The sequence below is a fragment of the Ranitomeya imitator genome, chromosome 8, assembly GCF_032444005.1.
Source record: "Ranitomeya imitator isolate aRanImi1 chromosome 8, aRanImi1.pri, whole genome shotgun sequence".
In the NCBI taxonomy this organism is placed as follows: Eukaryota; Metazoa; Chordata; class Amphibia; order Anura; family Dendrobatidae; genus Ranitomeya; species Ranitomeya imitator.
This window is the reverse complement of record NC_091289.1, coordinates 83,671,638-83,695,269: the sequence shown is the minus strand read 5'-3', so window position 1 is coordinate 83,695,269 and position 23,632 is coordinate 83,671,638. Positions and strand designations below refer to the sequence as shown.

Genomic DNA, 23,632 nt, shown 5'->3' with positions numbered 1-23,632 from the left:
CCTAATGTTTTACAATTCATCTAGCCACTCTTCATAGCAATTTAGAGTAAATGTAAAATTACCACTCTAAAAAAATGAAAGAAGCAAACATTGTGAAAACTAAAATTTGTGTTTGTTTCAAAAATTCTGGCTGGGATTGCACACACAATGCGCAGTTTCCTATGCACATATATCTCCACATTTTCTACAGGGAGGTAACATGACTTTGTACCTCCATTAAAAATACCAACCATTATGGGTTATGTTTTTCCTTTGAACACTAGGCACTTTTTAGACACTGAGGCACTTTTTGCTTTATGGACTTTTGACCAATTTGGACCACATTATATATGTGTTTTTTCCCCCTTAAAGTGAACCTGTCATCAGGATTTTGCAAAGTAAACTACATGCATTGTCAGGTTGGCGCTGTTAGGGTATGTTAAAACGGTCAGGAACCAGCAGCGCTCTGGACGCAGCACATGTCCGCTCCGTCCAAAGTGCTGCTGGCTATTGAACGTAGGTGATTCCGCATGTGTTCATTGCAGAATCATCGCATCCTATTCATTGGACGGGAAATTTATCTTGTGGAGACTGAGTGTCTCCGCAAGATAAATTGACATGCTGCGGTCTCGAAAGACGTGTCATGTCAGTCTCCACAGGGATGCTGCGGGTGTCCTTGCCCGCATAGTGGAAATGGGATTTCTTGAAATCCCATCCACTATGCTGTAACATCTGGCCCCTGTGGGATGGAGGCTGCGGATGTAAGCAGCATCCAACACGCAGCGTTTACTGACCGTGGGAACATACCCTTACACGGATTAAAATGATACCTGGATTGAAGAAATCAGTTTCTTTATTTTTATGAAAGACCACAATATAAACTTTGCAAGCATAGTATTTAGAATAGGAGACAGGTCACTGAAAGTTCAGTGACCTGTCATTTAAGCCCACAAGGATGAATATGAGAACAGAGCACTAAACAAAAAGCCGCCCACAAGCCGGCCCAGAGCATGAAAATCTCATTAACTGAAAACTGCAAAGATTAAATAGCAACCACAAGATGGATTTAATCAAATCAGGTATCATTTTAGTCAATGTAACAGCGCCAACCTGACAGTGTCTGTAGTTTACTTAGCAAAATCCTGATGACAGGTTCCCTTTAACAAGTACACTCCTCTGATGACATTTCTTTACTGAGAAAGAAAGGCATCGGGAAGGATTTTTTCTGGGGTATACATAAAGAGAACAATACTGGAGTACTGCTCTTGTTATGGTGGAAGCAAATACAGAGGGCCTGACAAGGTGGACAGATTGGACCAAATGTTTCTTCTACCAGTGGATTCCCTTGCAGTGTGACATCCTTACTGCTCAAATGGGTCAGATCTACACTTTTTTATGTACTATAGCACTTTGAATGTGCTATGTCCTATTACTCTGTATAAAAGACTCAGTAGGCACTTCTATGGGTTATGGTTTCTCTATGTTTTGTATGCCCGGGGTTTACATGTGATTTTATTGCATTTATTAAAAGTTATGTTTTAAAGAAATCTTTCCACACTGTATAAAATATATCCTGAGAGATTACAATCTGTAACTATCAACAGGTATCCAAGCTGTATATCTTATTCACAAACAGCCCCAAAATGTGTTAAAAGGGAACACAGCTAGTGATGAGCAAATATACTCGTTACTCGAGATTTCTCGAGCATGCTCGGGGGTCCTCCGAGTAATTTTTAGTGCTCGGAGATTTCGTTTTTCTTGCCGCAGCTGAATGATTTACATCTGTTAGCCAGCATAAGTACATGTGGGGGTTGCCTGGTTGCTAGGGAATCCCCACATGTACTTATGCTGACTAGTAGATGTAAAACATTCAGCTGCAGCAAGAAAAACAATCTCCGAGCACTAAAAAATACTCGGAGGACCCCCAAGCATGCTCGAGAAATCCCGAGTAACGAGTATATTCGCTCATCACTAGACACAGCACAAAGCGCAATGGTGGCATGTGAAAATACCATGAGAGCACACCCACACGCTGGAGTTTTTCACATTGGAATAAGCTGTAAATCCATGTCAAAATTTAAATTGAACATCAAACTGTGCATTAGGTTGAGGCTATGTGCACACATTGCGGAATAGGCTTAGGAATTTCTGGTGCGGATTCTGCCTCTCCTGGCAGAAAATGCACCTGCGGTTCCGCAGCATTTTTTGTGCGGTTCTGCAGCATTTTTTGTGTGTTTTTGCTGTGGTTTTCTTGCGGATTTGCTGCGGTTTTTACCCCTGCGGTTTTCTATAATGGAATGGGTACAAAAACGCTGCAGATTCACAAAAAAGAAGTGACATGCTACTTCTTTTAAACCGCAGCGTTTCCGCAGCGAATTTTCCGCAAAGTGTGCACAGCATTTTTTTTTCTCATTGATTTACATTGTACTGTAAATCAATTGCGGATCTGCAGCGCTTCTGCACCTCAAAAAAAGCTGCGGATCCGCAGAGAATCCGCAACGTGTGTACATACCCTGAGTTTGGTAAAAACATGCAATTCAGCAAAAAACGGTCCTGAAGCGATTTAAAAATCTGTAGCGTAGCTGGATATCCGTATTTTATTACTTGTACACTAGATGAGACGGACATACAACCCCAAGAATTTTACATCATCCAGGATTTTGACAAATCTGTCCTGTGCCCTCTACTAAAAATGAAGAAACATTTTCTATTTCACTGATAAAATTAGAAAATGGTTATATGCTCACCTTTACTAGTTGAACCATCCCTGCGGTTCTGAAGATAATATAGAAGCTGTTCTACTTCAGCTAATCTTGAAACATGGATGAGCTTGCATTCTTCAACCACTTTCCTTGCCAGGGAAGAAATGTCAGTGTTGGCATTGAGACTTTTCAGACGAATGCTTTAAGAAAACAAAAAGAGAAAGGAAAATGTGAAAACGATTTATCATTACAATATTAGTTTTGGCCATAATTGCTTTACATGATTTCAAGTTTAGGATTTTCAAGTCTGATGTAACAGAACAGCAACTTAAAGGGACACTGTCACCTGAATTTGGAGGGAACAATCTTCAGCCATGGAGGCGGGGTTTTCGGGTGTTTGATTCACCTTTTCCTTCCCCGCTGGCTGCATGCTGGCTGCAATATTGGATTGAAGTTCATTCTCTGTCCTCCGTAGTACATGCCTGCACAAGGCAATCTTGCCTCCAAATTCAGGCGACAGTGTCCCTTTAAAGGGCGAATCCCATATCCTTAATGAGGAGTCCAGCACGCCTCAGCCAGCCAACTTCCTAATTCCTGGCCACCTCCAGTGCAATAAGCATTTTTTACTGAAACTAAATAGCAAAGCCACTAGAGACTCAAGGTCTACAAAAATTCAATTTTCAACAGCAGAAAAAAAGGCAACACTACTTACCTGCCCAGATCTTAGAACAAATGCACTGAAGGGGGCAGCCAGCCCATAAACCAAGATGTTAGCAACACAGGTGCAAAATACCAGATCAATGTGGAGATTTAAATCAGTGATTTAAATCAAAGTTTCTACCTAACTGAATTTGACTCCACAGAGGTCCCAGCCGCCTCTTCATGGCAAAAATGTTACAACATGGGCAGAGTTGAGAAAAAGACCTTAATCCTATTGTTCTACAAACCTATGAATACAGAATCAACCCCTTCAGTGCCAAGTCCAAGAAGTTAGACCATATGTTTCTGATTGTTTGGAGTGGAATAGATCTGCACAACACAAGAAGAATGTGAATCTAAGTGTGAGGAGGAGGAAGGGCAAGCAGACATGAAAATGAAAGTGAAACTTTGAGCACAATACTGCAGCATAGCCACAGACAGACAAGTCTGGATCTGTTTGTGCGTACGATCTGAGGTTTATTACATTCTTTCCTTATAATGGCAGCAGGCCGTAAAAGAGACCAAGTTTGGGAATATTTTAATGAAGCTCCTTCGCCTATCGGTAAGGCAGGCATGCGTGCAAAATGCAAACGATGCAACAAAGAGATGCAAGGCCTGGTGGCGCGAATGAGGCAACATCATGAGAAGTGCGGTGCTGAAGATGAGTCACCACACCACACTCTGCGGAGTCAAATTCAGTTTTGAGAACTGCGTAAGTAAAGCGAGCGTCTGTGATAATATAGGAGAGAAACTGCCCACTAATCCTACAGAAACCTCTGGAAGAGCATGGCATTGTGAATGTTACACATACACAGCCTTTATTCTACTGAGTTAAACAACTCAGCTTTATCTCATGATGGAAGAACCTTTGGATGGTAAAATATTTTCCTCAAAAAGCAGTTTATTGAAAAAAATCCGATTTAAATCAAAAAAATCCGATTTCAATAAAAAAAAATCCGATTTTTTTTTTATTTTTTTTAAAAAACATTGATTTTTATCCACCCTGTTTTGAGGGGTCTATATGATAGAAAATACCCAAGTGTGACACCATTCTAAAAACTGCACCCCTCAAGGTGCTCAAAACCATATTAAAGAAGTTAATTAACCCTTCAGGTGTTTCACAGGGATTTTTTGAATGTTTAAAAAAAAATGAACATTTAACTTTTTTTCACAAAAAATTTACTTCAGCTCCAATTTGTTTTATTTTACCAAGGGTAACAGGAGAAAATGGACCCCAAAAGTTGTTGTACAATTTGTCCTGAGTACGCCGATACCCCATATGTGGGGGTGAACCACTGTTTGGGCGCATGGCAGAGCTCGGAAGGGAAGGAGCACCGTCTGACTTTTCAATGCAAATTTGACAGGAATTGACATGGGGCGCCATGTTGCGTTTGGAGAGCCACTGATGTGCCTAAACATTGAAACCCCCCACAAGTGACACCATTTTGGAAAGTAGACCCCCTAAGGAACTTATCTAGATGTGTGGTGAGCACTTTGACCCACCAAGTGCTTTACAGAAGTTTATAATGCAGAGCCGTAAAAATAAAAAAATAAAAATTTTCCCACAAAAATTATTTTTTAGACCTCAGTTTACTATTTTCCCAAGGGTAACAGGAGAAACTGGACCCCCAAAGTTGTTGTCCAATTTGTCCTGAGTACGCCGATACCTGATATGTGGGGAAGAACCACCGTTTGGGCGCATGGGAGGGCTCGGAAGGGAAGGAGCGCAATTTGAAATGCAGACTTAGATGGAATGGTCTGCAGGCGTCACATTGCGTTTGCAGAGCCCCTAATGTACCTAAACAGTAGAACCCCCCCACAAGTAACCCCATAATGGAAACTAGACCCCCCAAGGAACTTATCTAGATGTGTTGTGAGAACTTTGAGCCCCCAAGTGTTTCACTACAGTTTATAACGCAGAGTCGTGAAAATAGAAAAAAAAAAAATTTTCCCACAAAAAGTATTTTTTAGCCCCAAGTTTTGTATTTTCCCAAGGGTAACAGGAGAAATTGGACCCCAAAAGTTGTTGACCAATTTTTCCTGAGTACGCTGATACCCCATATATTGGGGTAAACCCCTGTTTGGGCACACAGGTGAGCTCGGAAGGGAAGGAGCACTGTTTTACTTTTTCAACGCAGAATTGCCTGGAATTGAGATCGGCGCCATGTCGCGTTTGGAGAGCCCCTGATGTGCCTAAACAGTAGAAACCCCCAAACTGTAAATGAAACCCTAATCCAAACACACCCCTAACTCTAATCCCAACGGTAACCACATCTCTAACCCTGACACACCCCTAACCCTAACCCCAACCGTAAATGTAGCCCCAACCCTAACCCTAACTTTAGCCCCAACCCTAACCCTAACTTTAGCCCCAAACCTAACTGTAGCCTTAACCCTAGCCCCAACCCTAGCCCTAATGGGAAAATGGAAATAAATACATTTTTTTAATTTTTTACATTTTTCCCTAACTAAGGAGGTGAAAAAGGGGGGTTTGATTTACTTTTATAGCGGGTTTTTTTAGCGGATTTTTATGATTGGCAGCCGTCACACACTGAAAGACGCTTTGTATTGCAAAAAATATTTTTTGCATTACCACATTTTGAGAGCTATAATTTTTCCATATTTGGATCCACAGAGTCATGCAAGGTCTTGTTTTTTGCGGGACGAGTTGACGTTTTTATTGGTAACATTTTTGGGCACGTGACATTTTTTGATCGCTTTTTATTCAGATTTTTGTGAGGCAGAATGACCAAAAACTAGCTGAATTTCTTTTGGGGGAGGCGTTTATACCGTTCCGCATTTGGTAAAATTGATAAAGCAGTTTTATTCTTCGGGTCAGTACGATTACAGCGATACCTCATTTATATCATTTTTTTATGTTTTGGCGCTTTTACACGATAAAAACTATTTTATAGAAAAAATAATTATTTTTGCATCACTTTCTTCTGAGGACTATTTATTTTTTCGCTGATGATGCTGTATGGCGGCTCGTTTTTTGCGGGACAAGATGATGTTTTCAGCGGTACCATGGTTATTTATATCAGTCTTTTTGATCGCGTGTTATTCCACATTTTGTTTGGCAGTATGATCATGTTTGATCGCGGTGTGCCAGGGGTTAATGTGCCGGGGGCGGTCCGTGACCGCTCCTGGCACATAGTGCCAGGTGTCAGCTGCAATAGTCAGCTGACACCCGGCTGCGATCGGCCGCGCTCACGCGTATGACGTACTATCCCGTCGGTGGTCATACGCGCCCGCCCCACCTCGACGGGATAGTACGTCATATGTCAGAAAGGGGTAAAAAAAAAAAAAAACTACAATGAGCATGAGAGTTCTAAAAATCCCATTATTTTGAATCAATTGTGATTTTTTTTTTGGAGCAAGAAAAGTACCCAGTATCAAAAACTCATCATCTGAACTAATGTAAGACAATTTTGGGGCTGTTTTGCAGTGAAGAGAGGACTGCTACAGCGACCTGGAAATGGGAGGGTTAATGATTGTGCCAGTTGATGCACTTAAATTGGCTCCATAATATGTAAGTAAATGACCTGATTCTTTACAGGAACATTGTCTAAAAAAAATAAAACTAAATTCATCATTTCATAGAATCATAGAGTTGGAAGGGACCTGCAGGGTCATCTGGTCCAACCCCCTGCTCAAAGCAGGATTCATTAGATCATCCCAGACAGATGTCTATCCAGCCTCTGTTTGAAGACCTCCATTGAAAGAGAACTCACCATCTCTCGTGGCAGCCTGTTCCACTCATTGATCACCCTGTCAAAAAGTTTTTTCTAATATCTAATCTGTGTCTTCTCCCAGTTTCATCCCATTGCTTATTGTCTTTCCTTGTGCAAATGAGAATAAAGATGATGCTTCTACAATGTGACAGCCCTTGAGATATTAGTAGATAGCTGTCAAGTCTCCTCTCAGTCTTCTTTTTTGCAAGCTAAACATCCCCAAAATCTTGTAAGCATTCCTCATAGGACAAGGTTTTCAGACGAGTCACCATTCTGGTCGCACTTCTCTGAACTTGCTACAGTTTGTTGATGTCTTTTTTAAAATGTGGTGCCCAAAACTGGACACAGTATTCCAGGTGAGGTCTGACCAAAGAGGAGTAGAGGGCAATAATGACTTCACGTGATCTAGACTGTATGCTTCTGTTAATACATCCAAGAATTACATTTGCCTTTTATGCTGCTGCATCACACGGTTGACTCATGTTCAGTCTGTGATCTATTGGTATTTCACATATGCTGTTGCTTAGCCCTATTCCTCCCTTTCTGTATATGCTTTTTCATTTTTATTGCCCAGATGTAGTACTTTGCATTTTTCCCTGTTAAAAACCATTCTGATAGTCGCTGCCCACTGCTCCAGTTTATTTATATCTTTTTGAATCCTCTCTCTCTAATCTCCAGTATTACAACCCCTGGAAAAAAGTTATGTAATCACTGGCCTTGGAGGATGTTCATTCAGTTGTTTATTCTTTTGTTTAAAAAAAGCAGATCACAGACTTGGCACAAACCTACAGTCATTTCAAATGACATCTTTTTGGCTTTAATAAACACTAAAAGAAATCAAGAACAAAAAATGTTGTAGTCAGTATTTGTTACTTTTTTAGAACAAGCAGAGGGGGAAAAATTAGAGGGGGAAAATTATGGACTCACTCAATTATGTGGGAAAAAATTATGGAATCATGAAAAACAAACAAAAAAAACACTCCATCACATCAATCTGGCTCCAACTTACTCTGATTGATGTTGCCAGATCAGCTTTGCAGGTTGGAACCTTGACATGGACCATTTTCTTCAACTTCCACAAAAGATTTTCAATTGGATTGAGATCCGGACTATTTGCAGGCCATGACATTGACCTTATGTGTCTTTTTTTCAAGGAATGCTTCCACAGTTTTTGTTCTATGGCAGGATGCATTAACTGTTATGATCAGGTGGCCTTGGAGCAGCATGAAAACCTTCTCTGGAGTAGGTGGTAACTTATACCGACCACAAACCCTGATCTTAACACCGCAACTAGATGTAGGCGTGGGGTGTACCTAACAAAACCTAGACACCTCGACACAGCCGGAGGACTAAATACCCCTAAAGATAGAAATAGGAAAACTATCTTGCCTCAGAGTAGACCCCCAAAGGATAGGCAGCCCCCCACAAATATTGACTGTGAGTTGGAGAGGAAAAGACACACGCAGGCAGAAAACAGGCTTAGCAAAGGAGGCCACTTCTAGCTAAATAGAAAAGGACAGGACAGAGTTCTGTGCGGTCAGTATCAAAACCCTTCCAAAATATCCACAGCAGAAAATACAAAAACTCCACCATCTAACTAAGGATGTGGAGAGTATAACTGCAACTCCAGAGAATCCAACCAGGCTGAGAAAAACAGCTGACACAGTCTAAGCTGGACAAATAGAAACAAAAGATCAGCACTGAAAATAAGCACACAGCAAGTGTGCTTCAGAGAAAGGAACAGACACTTATCTTTGCTGAACGGGCAGCTAAGCAGGTGAGACCAGGCAGAGATCCAATACTTCCAAAGAAACATTGACAACTGGCAAGGGCTAATGAATCCTGCACACTTAAATATCCCAGTCAGAACAGCAATTAGCAGAAACAACTGGCCAGGCCTCTGACTCAGAGACAACTGAATTCCCACCTACAACCACTGGAGGGAACCCAAGAGCAGAATTCACAACAGTACCCCCCCCCTTGAGGAGGTGTCACCGAACCCTCACCAGGACCTCCAGGACGATCAGGATGAGCCAGATGAAAGGCACGGACCAAATCAGCAGCATGGACATCAGAGGCAAAAACCCAAGAATTATCCTCCTGGCCATAACCCTTCCATTTCACAAGGTACTGAAGCTTCCGCCTCGAAAAACGGGAATCCAAAATCTTCTCAACAACATATTCCAACTCCCCATCAACCAACACAGGGGCCGGAGGATCGACAGAGGGAACAACGGGCTCCACAAATATCCGCAACAAAGATCTATGGAAGACATTATGGATAGCAAAAGAGGCCGGAAGCGTCAGTCGAAAAGACACCGGATTAATAATCTCAGAAATCCTATAAGGACCAATAAACCGAGGCTTAAACTTAGGAGAAGAAACCTTCATAGGAACATGACGGGAAGACAACCAGACCAGATCCCCAACCCGAAGCCGGGAACCAACACACCGACGACGGTTAGCAAAACGCTGAGCCTCCTCCTGAGAACACACCAAATTGTCCACCACATGAGCCCAAATCTGCTGCAACCTGTCAACCACAGAATCCACACCAGGACAGTCAGAAGGCTCAACCTGCCCAGAAGAAAAACGAGGATGAAAACCAAAATTACAAAAGAATGGCGAAACCAAAGTAGCCGAACTAGCCCGATTATTAAGGGCAAACTCGGCCAATGGCAAAAAAGCCACCCAATCATCCTGATCAGCAGACACAAAGCATCTCAAATAGGTCTCCAAAGTCTGATTAGTACGCTCGGTCTGGCCGTTTGTCTGAGGATGAAATGCAGAGGAAAAAGACAAATCAATGCCCAGCTTGGCACAAAAGGCCCGCCAAAACCTAAAAACAAACTGGGAACCTCTGTCGGAGACAATATTCTCCGGAATACCATGCAAACAGACCACATGCTGAAAGAACAACGGAACCAAATCAGAAGACGAAGGCAATTTAGGCAAAGGCACCAAATGAATCATCTTAGAGAATCGGTCACAAACAACCCAGATAACCGACATCCTCTGGGAAACAGGAAGATCGGAAAAAAAATCCATAGAAATATGCGTCCAGAGCCTCTCTGGGATCGGAAATGGCAAAAGCAACCCACTAGCACGGGAGCAAAAAGGCTTGGCCCGCGCACAAGTCCCACAGGACTGCACAAAAGAACGCACATCACGCGACAATGAAGGCCACCAAAAGGACCTACCAACCAAGTCTCTGATACCAAAAATGCCAGGATGACCAGCCAACACGGAACAGTGAACCTCAGAAATCTCTCTACTAGTCCATTTGTCTGGAACAAAGTTTCCCCACAGGACAGCGGTCAGGTTTGTCAGCCTGAAATTCCTGAAGAACCCGTCGTAAATCAGGGGAAATGGCAGAAAGGATCACCCCCTCTTTCAGAATACCGACCGGCTCTAAGACCTTAGGAGAATCAGGCAAAAAACTCCTAGAGAGGGCATCAGCCTTAATATTCTTAGAACCCGGAAGGTACGAGACCATGAAATCAAAACGAGAAAAAAACAAGGACCATCGAGCCTGTCTAGGATTCAACCGTTTGGCAGACTCGAGGTAAATCAGATTCTTATGATCGGTCAAGACCACAATACGGTGCTTAGCTCCCTCAAGCCAATGTCGCCACTCCTCAAACGCCCACTTCATAGCCAACAACTCCCGATTGTCGACATCATAATTGTGTTCAGCAGGTGAAAATTTACGGGAAAAGAAGGCACACGGTTTCATTAAGGAACCAACAGGATCCCTCTGAGACAAAACGGCCCCTGCCCCAATCTCAGAAGCGTCAACCTCAACCTGAAACGGAAGAGAAACATCCGGTTGACGCAACACTGGAGCAGAAGTAAAACGACGTTTAAGTTCCTGAAAGGCAGAGACAGCCGCAGGGGACCAATTAGCCACATCAGCGCCCTTCTTTGTCAAATCAGTCAAGGGTTTAACCACGCTGGAAAAATTAGCAATGAAACGGCGATAAAAATGAGCAAAACCCAAAAATTTCTGAAGGCTCTTCACGGATGTGGGCTGAATCCAATCATGAATGGCCTGAACCTTAACCGGATCCATCTCTATAGACGGGGGAGAAAAAATGAAGCCCAAAAAGGAAACCTTCTGCACCCCAAGAAGACACTTAGACCCTTTCACAAACAAGGCATTGTCACGAAGGATCTGAAATACCATCCTGACCTGCTGCACTTGAGACTCCCAATCATCGGGAAAAATCAAAATATCGTCCAAATATACAATCAAGAATTTATCAAGATAATCCCGTAAGATATCATGCATGAAGGACTGAAAAACAGATGGAGCATTAGAGAGTCCGAATGGCATCACAAGGTATTCAAAATGGCCTTCGGGGGTGCTAAACGCAGTTTTCCATTCATCACCCTGTTTAATACGAACAAGATTATAAGCCCCCCGAAGGTCAATCTTAGTAAACCAACTAGCTCCCTTAATACTAGCAAACAAATCGGAAAGCAAAGGTAAAGGATATTGAAACTTGACCGTGATCTTATTCAAGAGGCGATAATCAATACAGGGTCTTAAGGAACCATCTTTTTTAGCAACAAAAAAGAACCCCGCTCCCAACGGTGAAGAAGATGGCCGAATATTCCCTTTCTCCAAAGACTCCTTAATATAGCTCCGCATGGCGGCATGTTCAGGTATAGACAGGTTGAAGAGTCGGCCCTTAGGAAACTTACAGCCTGGAATCAAGTCAATAGCACAATCGCAGTCCTTGTGCTGTGGAAGGAAACTGGACTTGGGCTCATCGAATACATCCTGAAAATCAGACAAAAACTCCGGAATTTCAGAAGAGGAAGAAGGGGAGATAGACATCAGAGGAACATCATTATGTACCCCCTGATAACCCCAACTAGTCACAGACATAAACTTCCAATCCAAAACAGGATTATGTACCTGTAACCAGGGAAAACCCAGCATCATGCAAATTATGCAACACCAGAAATCGACAATCTTCCTGATGGACTGGCGCCATGCGCATGGTCACCTGTGTCCAAAACTGGGGCTTATTTTTAGCCAAGGGTGTAGCATCAATGCCCCTTAAATGAATAGGGTTATGCAAAGGCTGCAAGGGAAAACCACAACACCTAGCAAAGTCAAAGTCCATTAAGTTCAAGGCAGCGCCTGAATCCACAAATGCCATGACAGAAAATTATGACAAAGAGATCAAGGACACAGATAACAGAAATTTAGGTTGTACAGTACTGATGGTAAATGAACTGGCGATCCTCTTTGTCCGCTTAGGGCAGACAGAAATGACATGAGAAGCGTCGCCACAATAATAACACAACCTATTCTGACGTCTGAAACCAATCACATTGCATAGGCTCAGGAATTTGCTCTGACAATAACGATATAGCGCGCACAGTTTTGCGCTCCCGCAAGCGCCGGTCAATCTGAATGGCCAGAGACATAGAATCACTCAGATTCGAGGGTGTGGGAAACCCCACCATAACATCTTTAACGGATTCAGAAAGACCCTTTCTGAAAATTGCCGCCAAAGCATCAACATTCCATGTAGTCAACACAGACCATTTTCTGAATTTCTGACAATACAATTCAGCCGCCTCTTGCCCCTGAGACAGGGCCAACAAGGTCTTCTCAGCTTGATCCACCGAATTAGGTTCATCATATAAACCAGGATCCCCAGATTCCAGGGAAAATGCCCAATCCTGTGGATCACCACGCAGCAGGGAGATGATGATTTTAACTTGTTGAATGGAATCACCAGAGGATCGAGGTTTCAATGCAAAAAAACAGTTTACAGTTGTTTTTAAAACTCAAAAATTTGGACCTGTCACCAAAAAACAAATCAGGAGTAGGAATCTTGGGTTCTAAAGCAGGAGTTTGAACAATATAATCAGAAATACCCTGTATCCTAGCAGCAAGCTGGTCTACACGAGAAGCTAATTCCTGAACATTCATGCTAGCACAAAGCTCTTCAGCCACCCAGAGATAAAGAGGGAGGAAAAGACAAAACAGACTGAAGAAAAAAAAATGGCTCAAGACCTTTCCTCCCTTCTTCTGAGATGCATTTAACTCATTGTTGGCCAGTTGTAGTGTTATGATCAGGTGGCCTTGGAGCAGCATGAAAACCTTCTCTGGAGTACGTGGTAACTTATATTGACCGCAAACCCTGATCTTAACACCGCAACTAGATGTAGCCGTGGGGTGTACCTAACAAAACCTAGACACCTCGACACAGCCGGAGGACTAAATACCCCTAAAGATAGAAATAGGAAAACTATCTTGCCTCAGAGTAGACCCCCAAAGGATAGGCAGCCCCCCACAAATATTGACTGTGAGTTGGAGAGGAAAAGACACACGCAGGCAGAAAACAGGCTTAGCAAAGGAGGCCACTTCTAGCTAAATAGAAAAGGACAGGACAGATTTCTGTGCGGTCAGTATCAAAACCCTTCCAAAATATCCACAGCAGAAAATACAAAAACTCCACCATCTAACTAAAGACGTGGAGAGTATAACTGCAACTCCAGAGAATCCAACCAGGCTGAGAAAAACAGCTGACACAGTCTAAACTGGACAAATAAAAACAAAAGATCAGCACTGAAAATAAGCACACAGCAAGTGTGCTTCAGAAAAAGGAACAGACACTTATCTTGCTGAACTGGCAGCTAAGCAGGTGAGGCCAGGCAGAGATCCAATACTTCCAAAGAAACATTGACAACTGGCAAGGGCTAATGAATCCTACACACTTAACCTCTTCAAGTCGCGGCCCTTTTTCATTTTTGCGTTTTCGTTTTTCACTTCCCTCCTTCCCTGAGCCATAACTTTTTTATTTTTCCGTCAATATGGTCATGTGAGGGCTTATTTTTTGCGGGACAAGTTGTACTTTTGAACGACACCATTGGTTTTACCATGTCTTTTACTAGAAAATGGGAAAAAAAATTCCAAGTGCGGTGAAATTGCAAAAAAAAGTGCAATCCCACACTTGTTTTTTGTTTGGCTTTTTTGCTAGGTTCACTAAATGCTAAAATTAACCTGCCATTATGATTCTCTAGGTCATTACGAGTTCATAGACACCTAGCATGACTAGTTTATTTTTTATCTAAGTGGTGAAAAAAAAATTCCAAACTTTGCTAAAAAAAAAAAAAAAGTGCCATTTTCCGATACCCGTAGCGTCTCCATTTTTCGTGATCTGGGGTCGGGTGAGGGCTTATTTTTTGCGTGCCGAGCTGATGTTTTTAACCCCTTAAGCCCCGAGGGTGGTTTGCACGTTAATGACCGGGCCAATTTTTACAATTCTGACCACTGTCCCTTTATGAGGTTATAACTCTGGAACGCTTCAACGGATCTTGGCGATTCTGACATTGTTTTCTCGTGACATATTGTACTTCATTTTAGTAGTAACATTTATTCGATATAACTTGCGTTTATTTGTGAAAAAAACGGAAATTTGGCGAAAATTTTGAAAATTTCGCAATTTTCCAACTTTAAATTTTTATGCCCTTAAATCACAGAGATATGTCACGCAAAATACTTAATAAGTAACATTTCCCACATGTCTCCTTTACATCAGCACAATTTTGGAACCAAAATTTTTTTTTGTTAGGGAGTTATAAGGGTTCAAAGTTGACCAGCAATTTCTCATTTTTACAACACCATTTTTTTTTAGGGACCACATCTCATTTGATGTCATTTTGAGGGGTCTATATGATAGAAAATACCCAAGTGTGACACCATTCTAAAAACTGCACCCCTCAAGGTGCTCAAAACCACATTCAAGAAGTTTATTAACCCTTCAGGGGTTTCACAGGAATTTTTGGAATGTTTAAATAAAAATGAATATTTAACTTTTTTTCACACAAAATTTATTTCAGCTCCAATTTGTTTTATTTTACCAAGGGTAACAGGATAAAATGGATGCCAAACATTGTTGTACAATCTGTACTGAGTACGCTGATACCCCATATGTGGGGGTAAACCACTGTTTGGGCGCATGGCAGAGCTCGGAAGGGAAGGAGCGCCATTTGACTTTTAAATGCAAAATTGACAGAAATTGAGATGGGACACCATGTTGCGTTTGGAGAGCCACTGATGTGCCTAAACATTGAAACCCCCCACAAGTGACACCATTTTGGAAAGTAGACACCCTAAGGAACTTATCTAGATGTGTGGTGACCACTTTGACCCACCAATTGCTTCACAGAAGTTTATAATGCAGAGCCGTAAAAATAAAAAATCATATTTTTTCACAAAAATGATCTTTTCGCCCCCAATTTTTTATTTTCCCAAGAGTAAGAGAAGAAATTGAACCTCAAAAATTGTTGGCCAATTTGTCCTGAGTACGCTGATACCCCGTATATGGGTGTAAACCATTGTTTGGGCGTATGGCAGAGCTCGGAAGGGAAGGAGCGCCATTTTACTTTTCAATGCAAAATTGACTGGAATTGAGATGGGATGCCATGTTGCGTTTGGAGAGCCCCTGATGTGCCTAAACATTGAAATCCCCACAAGTGACACCATTTTGGAAAGTAGACCCCTTAAGGAACTTATCTAGAGGTGTGGTGAGCACTTTGACCCAACAAGTGCTTCACAGAAGTTTATAATGCAGAGCCGTAAAAATAAAAAATCATATTTTTTCACAAAAATAATCTTTTCGCCACCAATTTTTTATTTTCCCAAGGGTAAGAGAAGAAATTAGACCACAAAAGTTGTTGTGCAATTTGTCCTGAGTGCGACGATACCCCATATGTGGGGGTAAACCACTGTTTGGGCGCATGGCAGAGCTCGGAAGGAAAGGAGCGCCATTTGACTTTTCAATGCAAAATTGACTGGAATTGAGATGGGACGCCATGTTGCGTTTGGAGAGCCCCTGATGTGCCTAAACATTGGAACCCCTCACAAGTGACACCATTTTGAAAAGTAGACCCCTTAAGGAACTTATCTAGATGTGTGGTGAGCACTTTGACCCAACAAGTGCTTCACAGAAGTTTATAATGCAGAGCCGTAAAAATAAAAAATCTTATTTTTTCACAAAAATGATCTTTTCGCCCCCAATTTTTTATTTTCCCAAGGGTAAGAGAAGAAATTAGACCACAAAAGTTGTTGTGCAATTTGTCCTGAGTGCGACGATACCCCATATGTGGGGGTAAACCACTTTTTGGGTGCATAGCAGAGCTCGGAAGGGAAGGAGCGCCATTTGACTTTTCAATGCAAAATTGACTGGAATTAAGATGGGACGCCATGTTGGTTTGGAGAGCCCCTGATGTGCCTAAACATTAAAAACCCCCACAAGTGACACCATTTTGGAAACTAGACCCTCTGAGGAACTTATCTAGATGTGTTTTGAGAGCTTTGAACCCCCAAGTGTTTCACTACAGTTTATAACGCAGAGCCGTTAAAATAAATTTATTTTTTTTTCGCAAAAATTTTTTAGCCCCCAGTTTTGTATTTTCACAAGGGTAACATAATAAATTGGACCCCAAAAGTTGTTGTCCAATTTGTCCTGAGTACGCTGATACCCCATATGTGGGGGGGAACCACTGTTTGGGCGCATGGCAGAGCTCGGAAGGGAAGGAGCGCCATTTGGAATGCAGACTTAGATGGATTGGTCTGCAGGAGTCACGTTGCATTTGCAGAGCCCCTGATGTACCCAAACAGTACAAACCCCCCACAAGTGACCCCATATTAGAAACTAGACCTCCCATGGAACTTATCTAGATGTGTTGTGAGAACTTTGAACCCCTAAGTGTTTCACTACAGTTTATAACGCAGACCCGTGAAAATAAAAATTCTTTTTTTTTTCAAAAAAATGATTTTTTAGCCCCCAGCTTTGTATTTTTACAAGGGTAACAGAATAAATTGGACCCCAAAAGTTGTTGTTCAATTTGTCCTGAGTACGCTGATACCCCATATGTGGGGGGGAACCACTGTTTGGGCTCATGGCAGAGCTCGGAAGGGAAGGAGCGCCATTTGGAATGCAGACTTAGATGGATTGGTCTGCAGGCGTCACGTTGCATTTGCAGAGCCCCTGATGTACCCAAACAGTAGAAACCACCCACAAGTGACCCCATATTGGAAACTAGACCTCCCATGGAACTTATCTAGATGTGTTGTGAAAACTTTGAACCCCCAAGTGTTTCACTACAGTTTACAACGCAGAGCCGTGAAAATAAAAATCCTTTTTTTTCCCACAAAAATGATTTTTAGCCCCCCAAATTTTTATTTTCCCAAGGATAACAAGAGAACTTGGACCCAAAAAGTTGTTGTCCAATTTGTCTCGAGTACGCTGATACCCCATATGTTGGGGTAAACCCCTGTTTGGGCGCACGGGAGAGCTCGGAAGTGAAGGAGCACTGTTTTACTTTTTCAATGCAGAATTGGCTGGAATTGAGATCGGACGCCATGTCGCGTTTGGAGAGCCCCTGATGTGTCTAAACAGTGGAAACCCCCCAATTATAAATGAAACCCTAATCCAAACGCACCACTAACCCTAATCCCAACTGTAACCCTAACCACACACTTAACCCAGACACACCCCTAATTCTAATCCCAACCCTAATCCCAACCGTAAATGTAATCCAAACCCTAACCCTAGCCCCAACCCTAGCCCTAACCCTAACCCTAACCCTAACCCTAACCGGAAAATGGAAACAAATACATTTTTTTTAATTTTATTATTTTTCCCTAAGGCTAGGTTCACATTGCGTTAGGGAAATCCGTTTAGCACTAGCGGATTGCGCTAACACAATGTCTTTTTAGGTGTCGTGTTTAGTGGTCGCGTTAACGTCCCCGCTCTGGAAGATCGGGGATCGGACCTCGGGCGCGCCGCGGACTCTGCAAGCAGCGTCTGAGGCGCGCCACAAAAGAATGGCACCTTGCTAGCGCGAGCCGAAAATGGCACGCTCTAGCGATGCGCTACACCTGAAAATCACATTGCTGTCAATGGTTGTGCTAACGGACCCGTTGCACGGCGTTAATTGTGACATTTTCGCCGTGCAACGCTGTCCGTTAGCGTTAACCCATTAACGCAATGTGAACCTAGCCTAACTAAGGAGATGAAGGGGGGTTTGATTTACTTTTATAGCGAGTTTTTTAGCGGATTTTTATGATTGGCAGCCGTCACACACTAAAAGACGCTTTTTATAGCAAAAAAGTTTTTGCGTCTCCACATTTTGAGACCTATAATTTTTCCATATTTTGGTCCACAGAGTCATGTGAGGTCTTGTTTTTTGCGGGACGAGTTGACGTTTTTATCGGTTACATTTTCGGACACGTGACAGTTTTTGATCGCTTTTTATTCCGATTTTTTTGTGAGGCAGAATGACCAAAAACCAGCTATTCATGAATTTCTTTTGGGGGAGGCGTTTATACCGTTCCGCGTTTGGTAAAATTGATGAAGCAGTTTTATTCTTCGGGTCAGTACGATTACAGCGACACCTCATTTATATCATTTTTTTTATGTTTTGGCGCTTTTATACGATAAAAGCTATTTTATAGAAAAAATAATTATTTTGGCATCGCTTTATTCAGAGGACTATAACTTTTTTATTTTTTTGGTTATGATGCTATATGGCGGCTCGTTTTTTGCGGGACAAGATGACGTTTTCAGAGGTAACATGGTTATTTATATCCGTCTTTTTGATCGCGTGTTATTCCACTCTTTGTTCAGCGTTATGATAATATAGCGTTGTTTTTTGGCTCGTTTTTTTTTTTTTTTTCTTACGGTGTTCACTGAAGGGGTTAACTAGTGGGCCAGTTTTATAGGTCGGGTCGTTACGGACGCGGCGATACTAAATATGTGTACTTTTATTGTTTTTTTGTTTTTTTTTTATGTAAAGAAATGTATTTATGGGAATAATATTTTTTTTTTTCTGCTTTATTTAGGATTTTTTTTTTTATTTTTTTTTTTACAAGTGTGGAAATTTTTTTTTTTACTTTTTCACTTTGTCCCAGGGGGGGACATCACAGATCACCGATCTGACAGTGTGCACAGCACTCTGTTAGATCGGTGATCTGACATACAGCCGGGCAGGATTAGAGCTGCAGCTGCAGCCTGATCCTGACCCGGAAGTGCTCCCTGCAGGACCCGGATGCAGCCCGGCGGCCATTTTGGATCCGGGGACTGCAGGGAGAAGACGCTCGGTACACGGTGAGCACATCACCGTGTACCGATCGTCTCAGGGAAGCCCGCAGGGAGCCCCCTCCCTGCGCGATGCTTCCCTGCACCGCCGGCACACCGCGATCATCTTTGATCGCGGTGTGCCGGGGGTTAATGTGCCGGGAGCGGTCCGTGACCGCTCCTGGCACATAGTGCCGGATGTCAGCTGCGATAGGCAGCTGACACCCGGCCGCGATCGGCCGCGCTCCCCCCGTGAGCGCGGCCGATCGCATATGACGTACTATCCCGTCCATGGGAATTAAGTCCCAGGTCACCTGGACGGGATAGTACGTCATATGGGATTAAGGGGTTAATGATACCATTTTTGCGCAGATACATTCTTTTGATCGCCCGTTATTGCATTTTAATGCAATGTCGCGGCGACCAAAAAACGTAATTCTGGCGTTTCGGATTTTTTTCTCGCTACGCCGTTTAGCGATCAGGTTAATGCTTTTTTTTAATTGATAGATCGGGCGATTCTGAACACGGCGATACCAAATACGCGTAGGTTTGGGGTTTTTTTTATTGTTTTATTTAGGATGGGGCGAAAGGGGGGTGATTTAAACTTTTATATTTTTTATATTTTTTTCATATTTTTAAAAACATTTTTTTTTTTTTACTTGTGCCATGCTTCAATAGCCTCCATGGGAGGCTAGAAGCTGGCATAGCCTGATCGGCTCAGCTACATAGCAGCGATCATCAGATATGTAGCAGAAATGCAGGTGTGCTGTGAGCGCCGACCACAGGGGGGCGCTCACAGCAGACCTGCATCAGTAACCATAGAGGTCTCAAGGACCTCTATGGTTACCTTCCTGATGCATCGCCGACCCCCGATCATGTGACGGGGGTCGGCGATGACATCATATCCGGCCTCCCGGCCGGATGCGGTAGTTAAATGCCGCTGTCTGTGTTTGACAGCGGCATTTAACAGGTTAATAGCTGCGGGTGAATAGCGATTTCACCCGCCGCTATTGCGCGCACATGTCAGCTGTACAAAACAGCTGACATGTCGCGACTTTGATGTGGGCTCACCGCCGGAGCCCACATCAAAGGGGGATTCACGGCATGCGCAGTACTAGTACGCGCATGTCGTGAAGGGGTTAAATATCCCAGTCAGAACAGCAATTAGCAGAAACACCTGGCCAGGCCTCTGACTCAGACAACTGAATTCCCACCTACAACCACTGGAGGGAACCCTAGAGCAGAATTCACAACAATTATCATCTTGAAAAATGATTTCATCATCCCCAAACATCCTTCCAATTGATGGGATAAGAAAAGTGTCCAAAATATCGACGTAAACTTGTGCATTTATTGATGATGTAATGACAGCCATCTCCCCAGTGCCTTTACCTGACATGCAGCCCCATTTCATCAATGACTGCAAAAAATTTGCATGTTCTCTTCAGGCAGTCATCTTTATAAATCTCATTAGAACGGCACCAAACAAAAGTTACAGCATCATCACCTTGCCCAATGCAGATTTGCAATTCATCACTGAATATGACTTTCATCCAATCATCCACAGTCCACGATTGCTTTTCCTTAGCCCATTGTAACCATGTGTTTTTTTCTGTTTAGGTGTTAATGATGGCTATCATTTAGCTTTTTTGTTTGTAAACCCCATTTCCTCTAGGCAGTTTCTTACAGTTCGGTCATCATCGCTGACTTCAGTTTCCTCCCATTCGTTCCTCACTTGTTTTGTTGTACATTTCCTGTTTTGGAGTCATATTGCTTTATGTTTCCGGTCTTGACGCTTTGATGTCTTCCTTGGTCTACCAGTATGTTTGCCTTTAGCAACCTTCCCATGTTGTTTGTATTTGGTCCAGATTTTAGACACAGCTGACTGAACCACCATCTTTTGAAATATTGCGTGATGATTTACTCTCTTGTAAGAGTTTGATAATCCTCTTTGTTTCAATTGACATCTCTCATGTTGGAGTGTGATCACTCCTTTTTAGATGAAGAATAACAAGCAGATCTAATTTGATGTAGGTGTTAGTTTTGGGAATTGAAATTTAGAGGGTGATTCCATAATTTTTTCCCACATAATTGAGTGAGTCCATAATTTTTCCCCTCTGCTTGTTCTAAAAAAGTAACACATACTGACTACAACATTTTTTGTTCCTGATTTCTTTTAGTGTTTCTTAAAGCCAGAAAGGTGTCATTTGAAATTACTGTAGTTTTGTGCCATGTCTGTGATATGTTTTGGTTTTTTTTAAATTTATTAAAAAAAAAAAAAAAAAACGAATAGTTGTCGTAAATGGCTGCACATCCAGTTGGAAGAATGTCTCAAGTGGGGTACCACAGGGCTCTGTCCTGGGCCTTGTATTGTTCAACATCTTTATCAATGATTTAGATGAAGGAATTGAGGGTAAACTGATTAAATTTGCTGATGATACAAAGCTAGGAGGGATAGCTACAAACCCTGGCAAAAAGCATGTAATCATCGGCCTTGGAGGCAATGTGAATTTACATAGTCATGAAAATACAGATTTTTTTTTTTAAAGGAGAAGGTGTGTCCAAACTTTTGATCTGTACTGTATATCCGTCTGAAGATACCCTCATACAAGTTGGGTCCCCGCTTCATTGGTCCATTTGACGTCTTGAAACAGGTCAATGCAGTCTCGTACAAATTGACATTGCCTGCTTCTTTACGTGTGCCTAACTCTTTCCATGTTTCCCTCCTCAAATCAGTAGTTTTGAGCTCCTTCTTTGAAGACCCAGGTTCCACTCCTGATCTCGTCAGTGAGGAGGATGTTTTTGAGGTAAAGAATATCTAGGCCTCTAAAAGAGTAAGGGATAAATTTATTATTTGGTGGATTGGAGGGGCTTTTATTTATATTTGTAGGAACTTATAGTAATTTGCTTTGTTTACACTATAACTACATAGGTAAAATCTTCCTTGGATTATTTATGACAATGTAATTATTATATTTCTATGTGATCAGCTGTTCGGTGTCCATTGACAGTATTTTTGCTTTTTAACTTTTTTAATATATTATTGAATAAAAGTAAATTTTTATTTGGGATCTCTTTATAAGAACCCGAGAAGTCGACCCTCTGGGTCGCGGCATCAGAGCCACGGGGACGAGCGGACCCTGTACATGGAGTGTTTGGGACAGGCCCAAGGAGGGTGAAGCCGCAACTGCCGAAGCCAAAGGGGCGACTGTGGGCTGGACCAAAGAAGATCAGAAGATGGGAGAGAGACGGGGACACTGAGGTAACCAGAACTGTGAGGACACAGGATGGACAGGGGCAGCAAAGACAAAGTACTGACCGGTATGGCGAAGACACACGATTGGCGGGGAACAACGAGAACACAGGACTGGCAGGGACGGCAGGAACACAGGACTGGCAGGGACGGCAGGAACACAAAACTGGCAGGGACGGCAGGAACACAAAACTGGCAGGAACACAGGACTGGCGGGGAACAACGAGAACACAGGACTGGCAGGGACGGCAGGAACACAGGACTGGCAGGGACGGCAGGAACACAGGACTGGCAGGGACGGCAGGAACACAGGACTGGCAGGGACGGCAGGAACACAGGACTGGCAGGGACGGCAGGAACACAGGACTGGCAGGGACGGCAGGAACACAGGACTGGCAGGGACGGCAGGAACACAGGACTGGCAGGGACGGCAGGAACACAGGACTGGCAGGGACGGCAGGAACACAGGACTGGCAGGGACGGCAGGAACACAGGACTGGCAGGGACGGCAGGAACACAGGACTGGCAGGGACGGCAGGAACACAGGACTGGCAGGGACGGCAGGAACACAGGACTGGCAGGGACGGCAGGAACACAGGACTGGCAGGGACGGCAGGAACACAGGACTGGCAGGGACGGCAGGAACACAGGACTGGCAGGGACGGCAGGAACACAGGACTGGCAGGGACGGCAGGAACACAGGACTGGCAGGGACGGCAGGAATACAGGACTGGCAGGGACGGCAGGAACACAGGACTGGCAGGGACGGCAGGAACACAGGACTGGCAGGGACGGCAGGAACACAGGACTGGCAGGGACGGCAGGAACACAGGACTGGCAGGGACGGCAGGAACACAGGACTGGCAGGGACGGCAGGAACACAGGACTGGCAGGGACGGCAAGAACACAGGACTGGCAGGGACGGCAGGAACACAGGACTGGCAGGGACGGCAGGAACACAGGACTGGCAGGGACGGCAGGAACACAGGACTGGCAGGGACGGCAAGAACACAGGACTGGCAGGGACGGCAGGAACACAGGACTGGCAGGGACGGCAGGAACACAGGACTGGTAGGGACGGCAGGAAACGCAGGATAGGCAGGGATGGCAGGAAACACAGGATTGGCAAGGACGGCAGGAACACAGGATTTGCAG

The 23,632-nt window shown here is 43.4% G+C and overlaps 1 protein-coding gene across 2 annotated transcripts in view; it reads right to left on the bottom strand.

Annotated features, from left to right (window-relative positions):
• Positions 1–23,632, bottom strand: part of KIFAP3 (kinesin associated protein 3) — a 562,094-nt gene that overhangs the window by 440,388 nt on the left and 98,074 nt on the right. For both annotated transcript variants that reach the window (XM_069737137.1, XM_069737138.1), the window contains exon 3: positions 2,727–2,881. In XM_069737137.1, the coding sequence (XP_069593238.1) occupies positions 2,727–2,881 (155 nt within the window). The remainder of the gene's footprint in view (positions 1–2,726; positions 2,882–23,632) is intronic.